The sequence below is a fragment of the Chionomys nivalis genome, chromosome 26 (genome assembly GCF_950005125.1).
Source record: "Chionomys nivalis chromosome 26, mChiNiv1.1, whole genome shotgun sequence".
Lineage (NCBI taxonomy): Eukaryota > Metazoa > Chordata > Mammalia > Rodentia > Cricetidae > Chionomys > Chionomys nivalis.
Window position 1 is genome coordinate 16,322,871 of NC_080111.1, and position 15,930 is coordinate 16,338,800.

General features: G+C 39.1%; 1 protein-coding gene across 4 annotated transcripts in view; it reads right to left on the minus strand.

Annotated features, from left to right (window-relative positions):
* Positions 1-588: 588 nt before the first annotated feature.
* Kmt2e (lysine methyltransferase 2E (inactive)) overlaps positions 589-15,930 on the minus strand; it is a 66,770-nt gene continuing 51,428 nt past the window's right edge. For 2 of the 4 annotated variants that reach the window (XM_057758665.1, XM_057758667.1), the window contains 12 exons: positions 13,327-13,491; positions 12,301-12,609; positions 9,713-9,967; positions 9,407-9,551; positions 8,705-8,955; positions 8,317-8,373; positions 7,630-8,193; positions 6,155-6,441; positions 5,583-5,671; positions 5,358-5,483; positions 5,139-5,224; positions 589-4,389 (listed from right to left, as the gene is read on the minus strand). In XM_057758665.1, coding sequence (XP_057614648.1) covers positions 2,878-4,389; positions 5,139-5,224; positions 5,358-5,483; positions 5,583-5,671; positions 6,155-6,441; positions 7,630-8,193; positions 8,317-8,373; positions 8,705-8,955; positions 9,407-9,551; positions 9,713-9,967; positions 12,301-12,609; positions 13,327-13,491 — 3,846 coding nt within the window. In that variant the 3' untranslated portion in view covers positions 589-2,877. The remainder of the gene's footprint in view (positions 4,390-5,138; positions 5,225-5,357; positions 5,484-5,582; positions 5,672-6,154; positions 6,442-7,629; positions 8,194-8,316; positions 8,374-8,704; positions 8,956-9,406; positions 9,552-9,712; positions 9,968-12,300; positions 12,610-13,326; positions 13,492-15,930) is intronic. The other 2 variants (XM_057758669.1, XM_057758668.1) reach the window with 2 other exon arrangements.

Below are 15,930 nucleotides of genomic sequence, written 5' to 3' on the forward strand. Positions count from 1 at the left end.
CTGTCCATGTAGATCCTATGACAGATGGTGGCAGTTGAGTGTTATCATAGAAACACTTGTATAAGAACCACAAAGCATATATTTATGTCTTCCCTGTGTCTGGAAGACTTTTTACAATTTGAATGAAATTTGTCTAATGTAGTTTTAGCTCATGTTGGAAAAGAAAGCTAGAATATAATTTTAAGGTGGTTTTCCTGTTGAATACCTTAGCTACTTTACATACAAGAAGTTCTACAAAGAAACACATTTGTGATTGGGTACCAACCATATGGTTATATCAGATTCTTGGTAGCATGCTGATAAAAAAATACAAAGATTGGGTGTCGTGATGCAGGACTTTAATCCCAGGGATGCAGAGATAGGTGGATTTCTGAGTTCTAGTCCAGCCTGGTCTACAGGTCAGCCAAGGCTAGTGAGATCCTGTATGAAAAGTCTAAAAAAAAAGAAAAGTAAAATATTCAGAACACTATAACCAACGCAGTATTTTTAGTTCAAAGACCCTGTGAAATCCTCATGGAAAATTATAAGCAGTAGGTCATGTATGACTTTAACAGATTCAGAAATAGCTAATCTGGCAGAACTCGCCAAAGAGAAAGTGGGTATTAAGAGTTCCAATGAAACATCCTTTTTAGGTGAGATCTGCTTGGTTCTTCATATTCTCTGCACCATGAATGATTTATTGTAGATAAGGTAATAAGTAGAACTTTCATTGGAGTGGAAAACATGCTCAAATTATTTTCTCCCCCCCCCCTTTTTTTTTCTTAACCCTGGCTGGTCTTAAACTCAAGAGATCTGCCTGCCTACCTGGGTGTGTCACTCCTTCACCCGCACACACACTTTTAATTAATTAAAAGCTTGGTAGAGTGTCCATCAAAACTTGTATTTAGTTAATATCCTTCAGGTAACAGTTTTCATTATGAATTTCTTAATATAACGGGTTATTTTGAAAGTATGTGGATTTAAAGATGTTGAATAGAGGGTAGTCCATTTTAAGGAGTTGAATATTATTGACATTTTCATGCTAGTTAGCTTTGGTCTGTGTCTGATACTGTCTGGAGGAACAATGAAACTTCATTTTTTAAAACTGTTTTAGTGAACATCCTAAGAACTTTGACAAATATGGCCAAGTTATGCTGGGCAGTGATGGCCACACACCTTTAATCCCAGCACTCAGGAGGCAGAGGCAGGTGGGTCTCTGTGAGTTTGAGGCCAGGCTGGTCTACAGAGTGAGTTCCAGGGCAGCCATGACTGTTTCACAGAGAAACCCTGACTCAAAAAACCCCCCCAAAAAAAGGGGGGGAGGGGGGTGCAATGTTGACTGATGCTCTTCAGAAACTTGAAGAGGGTCATTAGGGTTAAACCCTAAAGGAGCTGTCTTCCCATGTTCCATCAGCAGCTGATTTTCAAATGGAAATTAAATGATGATATGATTTAAGTCACTACCAGATCTCAGTCATTTTAAAAGTTTACTTTTGTCCCTGATGAACATTTGAATGTTGATAAATAGGATCACTGCTATTGATCGATTTCGTACTTCTGATAGGTAGACGGCAAAAGCTGGAAATTAAAAAAAGAAAAAAAATCACAACTGATATAATTTTCTTTCAGCAGTAAGATATTCACTGAGGCCCTCTTCATTCTACTTGACATATTTCAGCCTGCCTTTCCTCTTTGTTTTAAGAAATCCATTTTCTACAACTTAAAAAAAGCACTAAAGCTAGATAGTAAACATTACAATTTCATATCAATTCTATTAGTAGGGTATTACAGTGAGATTCTAAAGTGCAAATTAAATCTTTTTGTGTTTTAGGTAAATTATTTCTTTTCAAACTGTTAAGCTGCAGTGTGCATCTGTTTAGTGTGTAATACACGAATAATCTGGATTAATTTTTTAATTAATTAAAAGTCACACACCTTGGCTAATTTCCTGTGACTCATGAAGAAAAGGCAAATGATAGAAAGGACTTTGGGAACCACCCAGATTCACTGCTGGAAGCCTGCCGTGCAGTTGAGGTAGCAGTTACTAAAGAAGATGGAAGGTTCTTTCCTTACAAATTATATTTGAAAATCGTTAACTTTTGTAAAATCATTAAGCAGATCTCAATCTCAGAAGTTGTACAGAACAGTTTAGTAAAACTGACATAATTGTGATTTATTAACATGAATTAAAATGCCCAACCAGTGCTTCAATGTGACAGCATATTTGAAATAAAAAGGAAAGGTCATATACTGTACTACTTTCACAGAGATCACACTTTTGCAAAAGACTTGCCATATGTACAATGCTATTACCAAATGAAAAGGGCTGGAAGGAATTATATATGCAAAAGAAATGTAGTATTTACAGTCTGTCAGGAATCACTAGAAATTATCTATACATTAAATTACATTTTGCTTGCAAAAAATTGATAAAACAAAATGAGCCATGTCCACACCAAATTATAAAAACCTGTATTGCATTTTCAGACCTAAGATGCACTCACAGAACTGCTGACCATAAAAAGAAATCCTCATAGTACTTTCCTTATTTAATGCATATGTATAAAATAATATAGAAAATACTAAATGAATTTAACTGCAACAATAAAATTTTAAAGGTCATGTAGCATCAGATCTATGGCCAGAAAAACAGCTGGAATGTTCACCTACAAAATAAAGATGCCTATGACTGGCTTAAGAGCACATTTCTTAAGAAATCTTAAAAGCAAAAATGGGAAAAATACAATGAAAGAGCACTGGTGTTTTTTGGTTTTTTTTTTTTGTTGTTGTTTTTATACAAAGTTTCATGTACAAGCTTTAAAAAGTACCTTAATAGGTACATATGAAATATACAGTTTATCTTACAGAACATTTTAAAAAATGTTATTAGAGTCCATTTTAATGCCACCCTGAACCGTGGTAATTGTTTTGAAATGTTGGTGGCACCTGTGCTCTGTGAATTGGAATCTGTCCAGGCACTGGAGATGCCTGCTGAGGTCCTTGCACCCCATGTGGCAGGGCCACAGAGCCAGGATGAGGATGAGGACAGAACCCTGAAGCAGGAGGTGTTGGAATACTGTTAGGTCCTTGGGGCTGATGATGAGGACCTGCAACTGGTAATGGACAATGTGGCCCTGTTCCGGAAGGCTGGTGTTGGGGTCCTGGTCCCAGAGTGGTATGATGTGTGGCTTGTGAGGGATACGGTGGTACAGCTGGATGAGCACTTGCAGGAAAAAGTGGAGGTCCTTGATGAGGTGGGTGGTGTAAGGCTTGACCTGATGTTGAATGGTGCCCAGAAACCAGAACACTGGCTGGAGGAGGGGGAGGTGGTGGGGGTGCTGAGTTTACCACATGCTGGTGTTGTGCTTGTAGACTTTGTAGTCCTGTGGAAGGATGGGGCGGTGGTGGGTGGTGATGTGGGGCAGGACCAGGAGGTGGAGGGGGTGGTGGTAAATGATGTCCAGTAGTTTGAGAGTGAATGTGTGCCCCAGGGGTGACAGCATGAACTTGCCCGACTACATGTGCTATGGAGTGCTGCTGATGTGAGCTTGGCTGTTGAATGAGGTGTGGTCCTGGAGCAGGTGGTGGTGGAGGTGGGGGCGGGACCACAGCAGCAGCAGTTGGATGGTGAATGGTGGGGTTCTGAGATGGCAGAAAATGCCCTGCAGTAACGTGGTGTCCTGGAACTGATGGCTGGCTTGCGGTGCCAGGAAGTACTTGATTTGGTCCAGATGTAAACACAGTTTGTTGGGAAAGACTACCTTTTAGCTGATTATAATTCTGAAAGTTTGCAGAGGGCTGCTGGTTTTGATAGTATGATGAAGGAGGCGGAGGGGGCGGAGGGGGCGGTGCCGTGCTGTTGAGACTTTGTTGGTTAAACTGACTGTATGTTGCTGAAGATTGTCCTGAGGGTGTCTGTGTAAATAATGCTCCAGAAGTTGCCTGCTGAGTATTGGCTTGAAGGTTCTGTGCTGCTGGATAAAAATTCCTCTGAGTCTCTCGCTGAGGGGTTCCAACTTGAGGTGACTGTGAATGGTGAGGCCTGAAGGGAGACCCTAAGTGCTGAGAAGGAGGCTTTGGTGAGAGGTGACCATGCTGCACAGCTGTGTGAGGCGTGCAGGACTTGGCAGGGTTTTCTATGTGAGGTGATGGAGGACAGTGCAACTTTGTTGGTGCAGAAGGCAGCTTTTGTGGAAGTTGCTCGTTTGCATTCCGAACATGGGCCTGAGGAGGATGGTTCTTGGAAAGTGCTGGGGTGTTGTTTGACAGCTGTTTCTGCTGGACCTCTGTTTTGAGGTGAGCGCTGTTCTCAGCTTCTGACACAATGACTGTTGCCTCCCAGTGGGAATCTGGTTTTGTGAGTATTTTCCCATGTGATGGAGCAGGATTTATCGGCCCCGGTGAACTAGGCTATGAAGAAAAAAAAAAAAAACAAATCACATGTTTTGTTTATGTAAATTTTAAAAATATATAAAGTACCTTGAAGTTCACTCTCACTGCTTACTATATTTTAAAAGAGGGCAGGAAACTGTCAACATGACAAGTTCAGAGGCCCATGACAGTGAAAGGCGAGGGTTTCTGAGTACATTTTGTACGTTCTTACAGTGAGTTAGCTTAAACTGAATTCTTTCAATTTTGATGAATTAATGGTCTTTAATTTGCCTTTTCTTCTTCAAACCAAGAGGTGTCTCTCGACAACCTTAAAACTCAGCAAGTTTTAATTTCATAACTCCAATTTCTTGACCCGACTAAAGATAAACTGCTTTGGATAAATAAAAATTGTTCATAAAACGTACCATTTAGACTTTTAATACTTTTTTAACTTTATAAGAGTGACACCAGTATAAAATTATCTAAATGCCTACGATCTTTTAATTTAAAAGTTCAAAGCACTCAGATCCCTCACCTTTAGTTTACAACGGTATACACACATTGGCTCAGCCTTCCTTTTGACTATCACCTGAGCTTTTGTTTGTGGAGTGCTGAGTGGCAGGTCATAAAATTGTTTCCCATGAAAAGAGGAGTAAACACTGCAATGTTGAGCTAGAGCTGTTTGTCACAGTTGAGCATAAGAATGATAAACAGGAAGGGTATAGAAGACATAAACTAATACTTGATATAGCAGGAAAAAAGTCTGATTTAAAGGTCATTGTTATTACCTTGCTCATTTTTGATGGGCTCTGAGAAGTGTCAGGGGATGGACATTCACTCATAGTTGTGGGTTCTGGATTTTCAGGATCGGGATCTGTAAAGCAGAAGAAACCTACAGTAAACAAAAGATTACAAGACAAATAGTTCCTCCCATGCAGACACACAGTGCTTGCTGTGTATAGCTTCTTTCTAACTACAAAGTACCTTAAAGTTATCTACTTACTGACCTGCTATAAGTTCACTCAAAGAAGGGACTAGGCTCTTAGCGTGTACCGGGGGAATGTGATTTGAATGAGATGAAGGTGAAGACTGAACATGACTCGGTGAACATGAGACACATGGTGATTCTCCCCCTGGAGATGAAGCAGAGCAGACCCAGAGAGAGCATTAGTGCTAACAGAGAACAGGGGACAGTCAGCTGCACTTGGCAGAGAAGAAGCAAGCATGCTCACCACTGTCTTTATCTCTGCGGTGGTCACTGAGCAGCAATGCTCGCTGGTAGCTCCGTTCTCTCACTTGTTCCACTGAAGTGGAGGCGGTCCTTTAAGATAAAACACATCCTCAGGTCAGAGATGCTGCTGCCACCTAGATGATACTTTCTGTCTCTTGATGAATGAAATGTCCTTTAGATGAAGGGACAGCACCTTGGTATTAAGCTTTGAGAAGAAAAGCTGTCTCATTGTTAACCACACTCCAAACTGAAATTTTTATTCGTGTTTACTTGAAATTAGACTAACATTAGTCTTTGGCAATTTCTTGGTAAAAAGGAAGGTATGTTGGAAATACTGTGTTAACATTTATAAGGTCATGTCAGTTTAACAAAGGGAGCAAAAATACTGTAGTGAGAAGCTACATTGCAGAGGTAACTGGTAGGGATGTAAAGAAAGAAACCTGTGTAGGATGGCGACTTCTGCAGAAAGGAATATTTACATCTTTCCAGGTCATGACAATAAACAACCAGGAGGAGTAACTCTCTTAACCTTTTTTTTCCTCCTTCACAGTGGCACATTTTGGAAGGGCTTACCACTGAACTTCTGGGTCTTTCTTCTCATTGGCATTGGCGTCTTTAACAGGACAGGTACTGCCGCTCTCTTCACAAGAGGCATTGCAAGTGGCAGTTGGCGGTGGCAAAGGCAAGCTGGCCTGGTTTTCTCCCTGCTCGCTGTTTTCACTGCCGTGGACACACCCATCGCCACTGTTGCCCAGGTTCCCACTTGTGTGAGGTGATACACTAATCAAAGCCAAGTTTTCTGTCTTAGAACCACTTTTCCTAGCTTCCCGTTGTCTCTTACGGTATTCTAACAGAGAAACCTTAAACAAGGAAAAAAAAAAGTAAATCTTTTATTCTTGTGCTGTATATCAATCAATTTTAAAAAGGATACTGTAACATTTATATTAGGAAAATTATGTAAAAATAATTGAATTTTCCATAAATAATTAACAATTATTAAATGCCTACTATATGCCAGGCATGGTATATAGATGATTTATATGCATTATCTCATTTAATCCTCACAACAACCCTAAGAAATAGGTATATTATCATCCCCATTTTACAGATGAGGAAATTGAGTAACTCACTCACTCCAGGTCACACAGCTGGTGAGTGTTGGAGCCGGGATTCGAACCTAGGTCTTATTTGAAAGCCCGTGCTCTTTCCACTATACTACATTGCTTCCCACAAAGTTGCCAACTGGACTCTGTTATAAAAATTAAAAGCACATATCACTAAAATGCGTTGACTTATACATCAGTTACTTAACAAATAAGTGTGTTTTCTCCCATTCTTGCAAAATAAGGCATTCTGTCTCAAAATTAGGAACTTGTGTATTAAGATAGAATCTTATCAAACAGTATCATACTTTCCAAAGCACTCTTACATCCATGGCCTAAACACTGTAAGTATTATGAGATGGTGAAGAGGCATTTCTTCTCTCCAAGGCTGCCTGCTCAATGTAAAATAAGAGAAATAAGAACAATTATCTACCTATTGTTTTGGTCTTTGGTTTATTTTTTTATTTTATTATTATTATTTATTTATTTATTTTTTGGTTTTTCGAGACAGGGTTTCTCTGTGGTTTTGGAGCCTGTCCTGGAACTAGCTCTTGTAGACCAGGCTGGTCTCGAACTCACAGAGATCCACCTGCCTCTGCTTCCCAGATGCTGGGATTAAAGGCGTGCGCCACCACCGCCCGGCTTTGGTTTATTTTTTTAAAGGTTATTTGTTTTATGAAAGAAATTACCTTGAGTCTTTTACCTCAAACTACATTTCTTATTAGAAGTTTCATATAACTATAATTTTTACTTTCTTAGGAACATCAAATTATTTATAAGAAGCTTTAAAAAAATGTACACACACACACACACACACACACACAAAACACCTTAACTTACATAACCAAATTACAAATGCCTCATACAACGCCGTAACTACCAATACACCCTTAGGAACACTGAGGAAGAACCCATTCAAAGTACTATAAATTGTTAAATTATAACCTTTTTCTTTTGTGGTGGATTCTGGGGTGTGGAACTCCCGTCGATCAAATTGTCATTAACAGTTCGTCCGAAACCAGAGACAAGCCCATCTTCAGAAGTACAAAAGACAGCTGTTTCCATGAACATGCCTCTAGTGTCATCCTGCATCAGGCACTTTGACTCACTTATTCGGAAGCCGCCTCCAATCTCCAACTGATGAGAGGGTGTCAAGTCCCTCAAATTGGAGTTAACTGAGAAGTTAACTCCTGTTCTGTCAGGACTCTTAACCCAGGAAGAATACATTGGCCCTCGCCCAGAGTGGGTGGAGTCCAGTTGGCTGTTGGGCTCAGTCCTGTCATGGGCTGGTATTTCCATGGTTTTTTGTAAGGCAGCTGGCTCGACTGCATCGAGTCCCAGTTGAAGGTCTGACACAGATTCTTTTTCCCCTGGGCAAGGCCTGCTGATTTCAGTCCTACTCCTAGGGCTGGTATATCCAATAGTTTTTATTTCTTGAAGGCCCAGTTCAGTTAAATTGGAATTTCTAAAAGGCGCCAACGTTAGCATGGTTGAAGATCGATCATATCCCTGTTGGTGGTAGGACATAGGGGAATCACACAATGCCGTTTAGGGACAATTTACTATCTAACAGGAATTTAAGCAAAATAATATTAGAGAAAATCAGCAAATGGTTTTTTGATAATTCCTTACCTCTTGGCTATAAGTGTGTCTCTTTATTTCTGGAGAACTTTCTGGGGAGGAAATATTCTACATAAAAGTAATGAGCAAAGTTAGAAATTAAAATACAATAATACAGTTTGTAGACATGAAAAGTTGAAAAGACTGGTGCACGGGTTTTAGATTTAAACCTTGTTGAAGACACTTGCTTTTAGGTCAATTTGATACACACATTACAAAAAAATTCTCATTGTGGCACAAATAAAAATGTTTAAATTTATATAAATGTAGGTTCCCAATTTTCTCTTAGTTTCTCACCACACTAGTTAACAAAGCAGGGACAGGGATTTGCCAAAGTTCGATAACATTCATTCCCAGGAATGGACATTCCTCCTGCACTCACCCCATTCAAATGTCTCACCTCAAAATGCATTGTGTTTCCTGGTGTGCCAGGAGTTACTGGGGTCACTGGTGAATATATGGGTTTATAACCATTTCTGTAAGTTTCGTCATCTGATTTGATCCGTGGAGGAGTCGCAAATGCTGGGTCCACAGGAGTGATGTCTGTGTGAGTTGGTGTAGCATACGGTGAAGGAGTAGGGGTAGAACTTTCTGAATAAGCAGGATCTAGCAATTGATAAAGTCTTCTTTTTTTTAGTGGTGTAGTTAAATCTGTTGGTGAAATAATAATCTATAAGAAACCATACTGCTGGGACTTGCTATAAGATAAGTAACAGTAATTACAAATGGCTTTGACCCCAAAACTAGTGTTCTTAAAAACATACTAACATGACATCTTCCTTAAGTTTCCAAGAATTTCAGTATTAGCAAATAGAAGCCTATAAACCTAGAAGTCACAAAAAAAGGCTTTATCATTAAGTACTAATGTTACTGTAACTGATGTCTGTCCTTCTGAACCCATGGGAAAGCACCTAGCCCCACACTGAACTCCAACCACGGTTTTGTCTGTATACATGCAAAGGTCTGTTGAACAGAAAGAGGAAGCCCATAGCAGCAGGCTTCTTTTCTAACGTTCACAGCAGTGAATAGACTGCCTGTCACAAAACTACAGCTGTCCCTGCCACAATTCCTCACACTAAAACACCACCGAAAGAAACACTACCTGGGAGGGAACAGCTGTCATTTAACAGTAGTGGACTTTTATTTTCACCATTAACTATAGGACTTCTGGATCCTTCCTGACAAGGTAAATGATATTTATGTAAAATTGTTGAATTTTCTTCTTCTAGGGCTTGTTTCAACCATCGCTGAATAAAACAAAAAATAAATAAGAATCAGTTTTTAGCTATTTATATAGCCTATAAAATGCAAAGCCAATCACAAAAGCATTTCATTGTGAGGAGCTGTAGTAAGGACTGAAATTTGCATTTGGCTTCTCCTAGATTTTTATATCCAAAGAAAAGTTTACCTTTTTGCATGAGCCAGAAATGTTTTCAGTAGTTTCTTTTCTTCTCTTTTTTTCCGAAAGGAATGGTGATGTAAATCTAATATAATGCTTAGGAGTAGAGTATACATGGGGGCTGTAAGTGAGACCTGGCAAAGAATTGAGCTGTGTAGCTAACACCTCTGGATCTGTAGTTATGCGCAGAGGCCTTTCTGAAAGGCTGTCTGAAGGTTTTCCTGTCTTCTCATTCTTCTCACTTAACCATTCATTGACCAAGTGCTAGAGAACAGAAACATTTGGATCACTATATAGTAATTGCACAGATTCCACTACAGAATATTCTAATATCAAATTAGATATTGGCACATCGTCTAAGACGATAAGTTGGGTAATTTACATTATTCATGTTATGGGGCTGGAGAGATGGCTCAGCGGTTAAGAGCATGTACTGCTCTTTCAGAGAGGACCCAAGTTCGGTTCCCAGCACCCTATCAGGTGGCTCACAACCGCCCATAACTCCAGCTCCAGAGGATCTGACACTCTGGCCTACATGGGTACCTGCACTCATGTGCATATACCCCACAGACAGACACACACACACACACACACAATTTTAGTAATAATCTTTAACAAGAATTATTCATATTATGTGGTAAAAAATAAACCCCACTATCAGTATTTTCATTTTCTCATTTACTGTTATCTTAAGGATTATTACATAATGTTTTATAGGGATAAAATACATGAATACATGTAGAAAATTTATATTACAAAAAGACACTAATTTTTGGCAGGTCATGGTGGTGTACCACCTATATCCCAGACTGAGTCAGGAGGACTGGCACAGTTTGAGGCCAGCCTGGGCTACATATAGTAAGCACCTAGCCAGCCAGCCTTTTTTTCCCCCTTTCTTTCTGTTTTTGTTTGTTTGTTTTTGTTTTGTGATATAGCAAATCTAGGAGATACCAGTGAGTACCACAAATAATGCAGGCCTGTTGCTTTATATCTTACACGAGACTGTGGTTTGTTAGGAAAGTCTGTTTTTCAAGCTGTGCATTTCTAAACAAGGTGCATGTCACAGTTGCCTGGATAAAAGAAGCATGTCCGCATTGACAATCATTGGGTCATTAAGAAGTTTGAAATCCCCCATGGACATAATTCAGTCTTGGTGGTGGTTATTTTGTTGGAAATGCTTAGGCAAGTGCTTTTCCACTGAGACACACCCCAGTCCTCACAATCTAGTCTCTCCTGACTCCCTAAAATATACCTGGTCCTGAACACTAATAACCTCCTTACTGTTAAAACAACAACAACAAAAGTTGGTTAGTAACATTAGCTTTTGCTGTTGGAGTTTATAATTTCATAGCTTAAATGTAAATTCTAGAACAAGTATTACATATTCATACACATACAAATGGCCTACCTTCCAAAGCATTTTTGGATCCTTTCCCTCTTCCTTTTCTTAGAATTTTTTCTATGTGTCTTTGTAGGACTATGCTATTCTATGTATATTAGACAGAATGATAAAATGTGCTGTAAATAAACACATATCACTGCCAACAATTTGCTTTTAATAAATATATTTAATACATATAAAATGTGATATTTGTAGTTGAAAAATGTTTAAAAACTCGTTTTTTATTGTAAAAAAAAAGTTTGCTCCTTCCAAATGTTGGTTAAAAACACTTGCTTGTTTAATGTTTGTGGCACACAAGCTGTAAATGAGACATTATTGATGTCGCTAACAAACCCTCTGACTCTCTGACAAGGAAAGTAGAGTCTGCCACTGATGTATAATCTTGATCTCATACCAGAATACATCAACCATACTTTTCATTAACAGCCTGCCTACAAACTGTGTGAAATTAGGTTAAAAAAAGACAAAAAAAGTTCCAAGATAAGTACATTTATGGCTTAAGTCACCTATCCCTGTATGCTGTCATTTAGAGAAAAATAGTAGCCCCTAACATTGCACTGTTACTTTTCAGCTGAAAAGTTCAAGTTGATCAAATTCTGTGAGCAGTTTTCCATAAATTTTTTCACTAACTCCTATAATTTTCCAAAGATTTCTATTAATGATTTGATCTAAAAAATCTTCCTTATAAACAAGTGAGCCAGAGTGAGATGGCTCAGTGGGCACGGGTGCTTTGCTACCATGCCTGGAACTGACTCCTGCAACTTCTTCTCTGGCCCCACAGAAGAGCAGACCAATACCAATACCACATTCTTCGTACGTCACATCTACCTACATAGGAAGTAGTAAAATGGACAGTGGAGCAGGGCTGGGCGTGTGGCTCTGGGATAGAGTGAGGGCTTACCTATCCTTCCAAGGCCCTGGATTAGACCCGTAGGTGGGGGAGAGAGGAGGTATGTTTAAGTGAGTATTTTATACGTTGATAGACAAGCTTATTTAGCGAAATCATTAACTGCAATACTAAAGGTTTTTATCTTTAATCTTCATAATACAAACTACTAATGCTCTTGACAATTTGGTACTTCTAGTTCTGAATCAAATATGTACAAGTGTAAGATGTAAATTGAATTTTTAAGACAGTTCTTCAAGTTAAGAGACGCTTGTTGCAAATGGCTCTTACTATCATTATGAGTCATACCTTCTTTGTTTTGGGGTACTTTGTGGGACATTTATTAAGTGCTGGGATTTCCGCCTCAGTAATTATTTCTGCTACTGCAGTTTCGGTTTCTGGCTCCACAGCAAGTACAGTGTTTTCAACCTCATTCTGTTGTGACGTAACTTCAATGTCAGGAGAAGAGGGCTGTATGTCTGAACACATGCTGACGGTCCTGTGTCTCCGACGCTGCTGTCCAATGTGAGTCCTACTGCGGGAAAAGCTTTTTCTCTGCTTAGTTCTATTCACTCTGGCAGGGGTTGGCTTGATAGCAGTTTCTTCTTTTACTTGTTCCTAGTTAAAAATACAATAGTGGCACTTTTGATGACTTAGAGATACGTTTAGTTTTAATTATGGCATTATCTATTTTAAATGCTAGCTTTCCAGAATCTTTTTTTAAAAATTAAGTATTTTTGGCTGGATGGTAGTGTTCCATACCTTTAATCCTAGCAATACTTGGGAGTCAGAGGCAGGTGGGTGTCTGAGCTCAAGGCCAGCCTGGGCTATACAGACTATTTTCTGTGTGCGTGTAAGAGGGCAGTCTGTGGGAGTTGGTTCTCTCCACCCCCACACAGGTGCTGGGGACCAGGTTAAAGTCTGCAGGCATGTAGCAGCTTTAGTGGATTAGCCAGCTTCTGATAACAAACCAAAATAATTCATCACTTTTTTACTTCAAAGCAAGGCAAATATATTCTTGTTTCAAGTCTAAATTTTCCATAAGGTTTGAAAATGATTTAGAAGGCTAATATTGGATTTTATTTAAAATCTGTGGGCTGGGGAGATCGTTCAGCAGGTAAAGCACATGTGCATAAGTCTGAAGACCGGCACTGAGCCCCAGAAATCCACAATGACCAAGGAGACGAACTGACTCAGAGTTGCTCTCTGGCCTCCACATATATGCAAATGGTATGCAAGTATACAGACATAATTTTTGTAGATGTAACTCTACTGTGTAGAAGCTACTTTAAGGCACTTAACTCTGAAAATAAAGGTAAACCTAAGTAACGGTACCTGGAGAACTTCAACATCAGTGATAATCTGTGGTTCTTTACACTCAGGCTTAACTTCTGTCTTGGCTGTGCTGATCCTTTCCAAAGCTTGTTCTCTTCTCTTCTCTCTTTTTTCAAGTCTGGCAAAAGCTTGCAAAATTGCTTCCATTTTCCTTTCTTCTCTTGTCTATGGAATTTAAATTTGAAGTAAATAATATCATTATTCCAAAGGAAAAATTCTAAATGTCAATTGTTCATGACAGATTTTAAAAACTGCTGTGATACTGTTAGCATAACAAATCAATTTTTGGTAGGATGGAGGAACATTTACTACTAGTCAGCATGTGTATGAATCTCAAACTTCATCACAGTGAACTGTTTTTATGAGTGTATGCCACAAAAGAACAATAGAGCAAACAAGCCTTAAAAAACAAACAATAAACTTCCTTCTTTTACCAAACCAAAAAAATTAAAATTTTAAATTTATTAAAATATATTAAAGATATGTCTGCCTTTAAAAAAAAAAACACTGAAAATCCCTAAGGAATCAGTATGTTGAAGAAAAACTCAAATGCACTTAAGGAGTCAATGTATTGTTATAATGTGGCAAAGTCTTAATTTTTAGTGAATCGCTGTCACCCTGGCAGGTTAGTTTTGATGTTTCTGAGACTGTAAGAGCTCATACAACGCTCAACACTTCATTGGATGGTTACTGAGTTTCAATAGAAAACGTGGAGCTTTGAAACAATACTTCAAAGATAGCAGGCATTCATAAATGTTTACTCTACTTTCCCCTTTCGCCCTCGTGCCCTCTGTGACAATTCTTTGAAGGCATGTCTCCACCTCCTGCTCTTCCTTCCTTACACGTCAAGGGCTGAGGGGACAGAAGAGTTTGGTTCTCTGGGGAGAGAACATTAAAAGCAAAACCCAGAGCCTTGAGCAGAGGGCCTGGCAAAGGTTTGCGCTCTTAACCAGAACCCTTAGACAATTTTCTGTCTCTACCTTACTAATTCCTTTAAATCCCCCATAAAGACCTCTATTTCTAAAAAGTTTTATTTAGAAATCTAGACTTCACAAAAGTAATTCTTAAAATTACCTCACCTATTGAACCTGGTGGGAAGGACACTTTAGCTACCATAATTGCTTCTTCTCAAAAATGCTTTTAAAACATAGGGAAAATATTTTTTCAGAAGAAACCAGCTTGTTTACAAAAAACTGTCTTTATAAATTTTTGTGTGTGTTTGCCTGTGTGCGTTTCTGTGGACTATGCACATAGTCCTTGGAGGCCAGAAAGGGGCATGTGATCTCCAAAATCTGGAGTTACAGGCCGTCATGAGGCATGGATTTAGGTGTTGGGCAATGAACTCAAGCCCTCTACAGAAGCAAGCAGTAAGAATTCTCAAATCGGGAAAATCTCTCTTAAAGGAGCTGTGGCATGCTGCCGGCAAACAGCAAAAAGTTGTGTTAAAATCTGTATTTTTTTTCTAGAATTCATTTCCAAGCTTCCTCAGGTTTTTATGTGGATGTCGTTACCCACATTGGGTGCCAACTGTTGTAGGGAGAGGGCCCGCTTGCTTTTCCAGGCCACCCGGCTAGCTTAGCCCCAAAATAACCACACAGAAATTGTGTTAATTAAGTCGCTGCTTGGCCCATTATCTCTAGCCTCTTATTGTCTCTCACATCTTGATTTAACCCACTTCTATTAATCTGTATATTGCCACATGGCAGTGGCTTACTGGAAAAGATTCGGCAGTCTGTCTCTGGCAGCTCCATGGCATCTCTCCTTTCTTCCTCCCAGCATTCAGTTCTGTCTTCCCCGCCTACCTAAGTTCTGCCCTATCAACTAGGCCAAGGCAGTTTCTTTATTCATTAGCCAATGAAAGCAACAAATGGACAGCAGGGCCTCCTGCAGACCACTGATGCTCAAGACCTTTTATGTGTGAATAACTCTAGGTAGATAGGCAAGGAAGACATTTTATTTATTATAATTATCCTAGAACTTCGGATTTCTTTGACATAATCCAGTATTTCCTTCTTTTGGATTGTGAGATTGAGGACCCAAGATAAAACTGTATGATGAAAAGAGCTAGACTCTGTGAAGTTTGGACTTCCTTAAAATTAGTGTGACTACATGCTGATTAAACAGAACCTTTTAGAAGTGGTTCCTCATCTTTAGTGGTTAAGCCCTTCTAAAATATGTCACATTACATACATACTACCAAGGGAACAAAAGTGCACATGTATGTAGGTACACAAAGCATGAGTCTTAACCACATTTTTATGTGTTTATTATATAGCAATAAAATTGAAAGTACTAAACAAATTCCTAATAACTTAAGATTTATCTTAAAATTCTGCAAATATTTGAGAATAAATGATTGGCTAAATGAATAAAAATCACTAGCAGATATTTATTTTAAAAGATGGGGTCTTTCTATGTAGCTGAAGACTCAATACTAGATCAGTATGGTCTTGAACTCACAGAGACCTGCCTGCCTCTGCCTCCTAGGTGCTGCAATTAAAGGCCACCATGCCCAGCTCAGGTTCATTCAGCTTTTATACTCACCACTGTATCTGATGCATCTCTGAAAAGTATGTTAACTCAAACCTGATATAGCTTATAGGG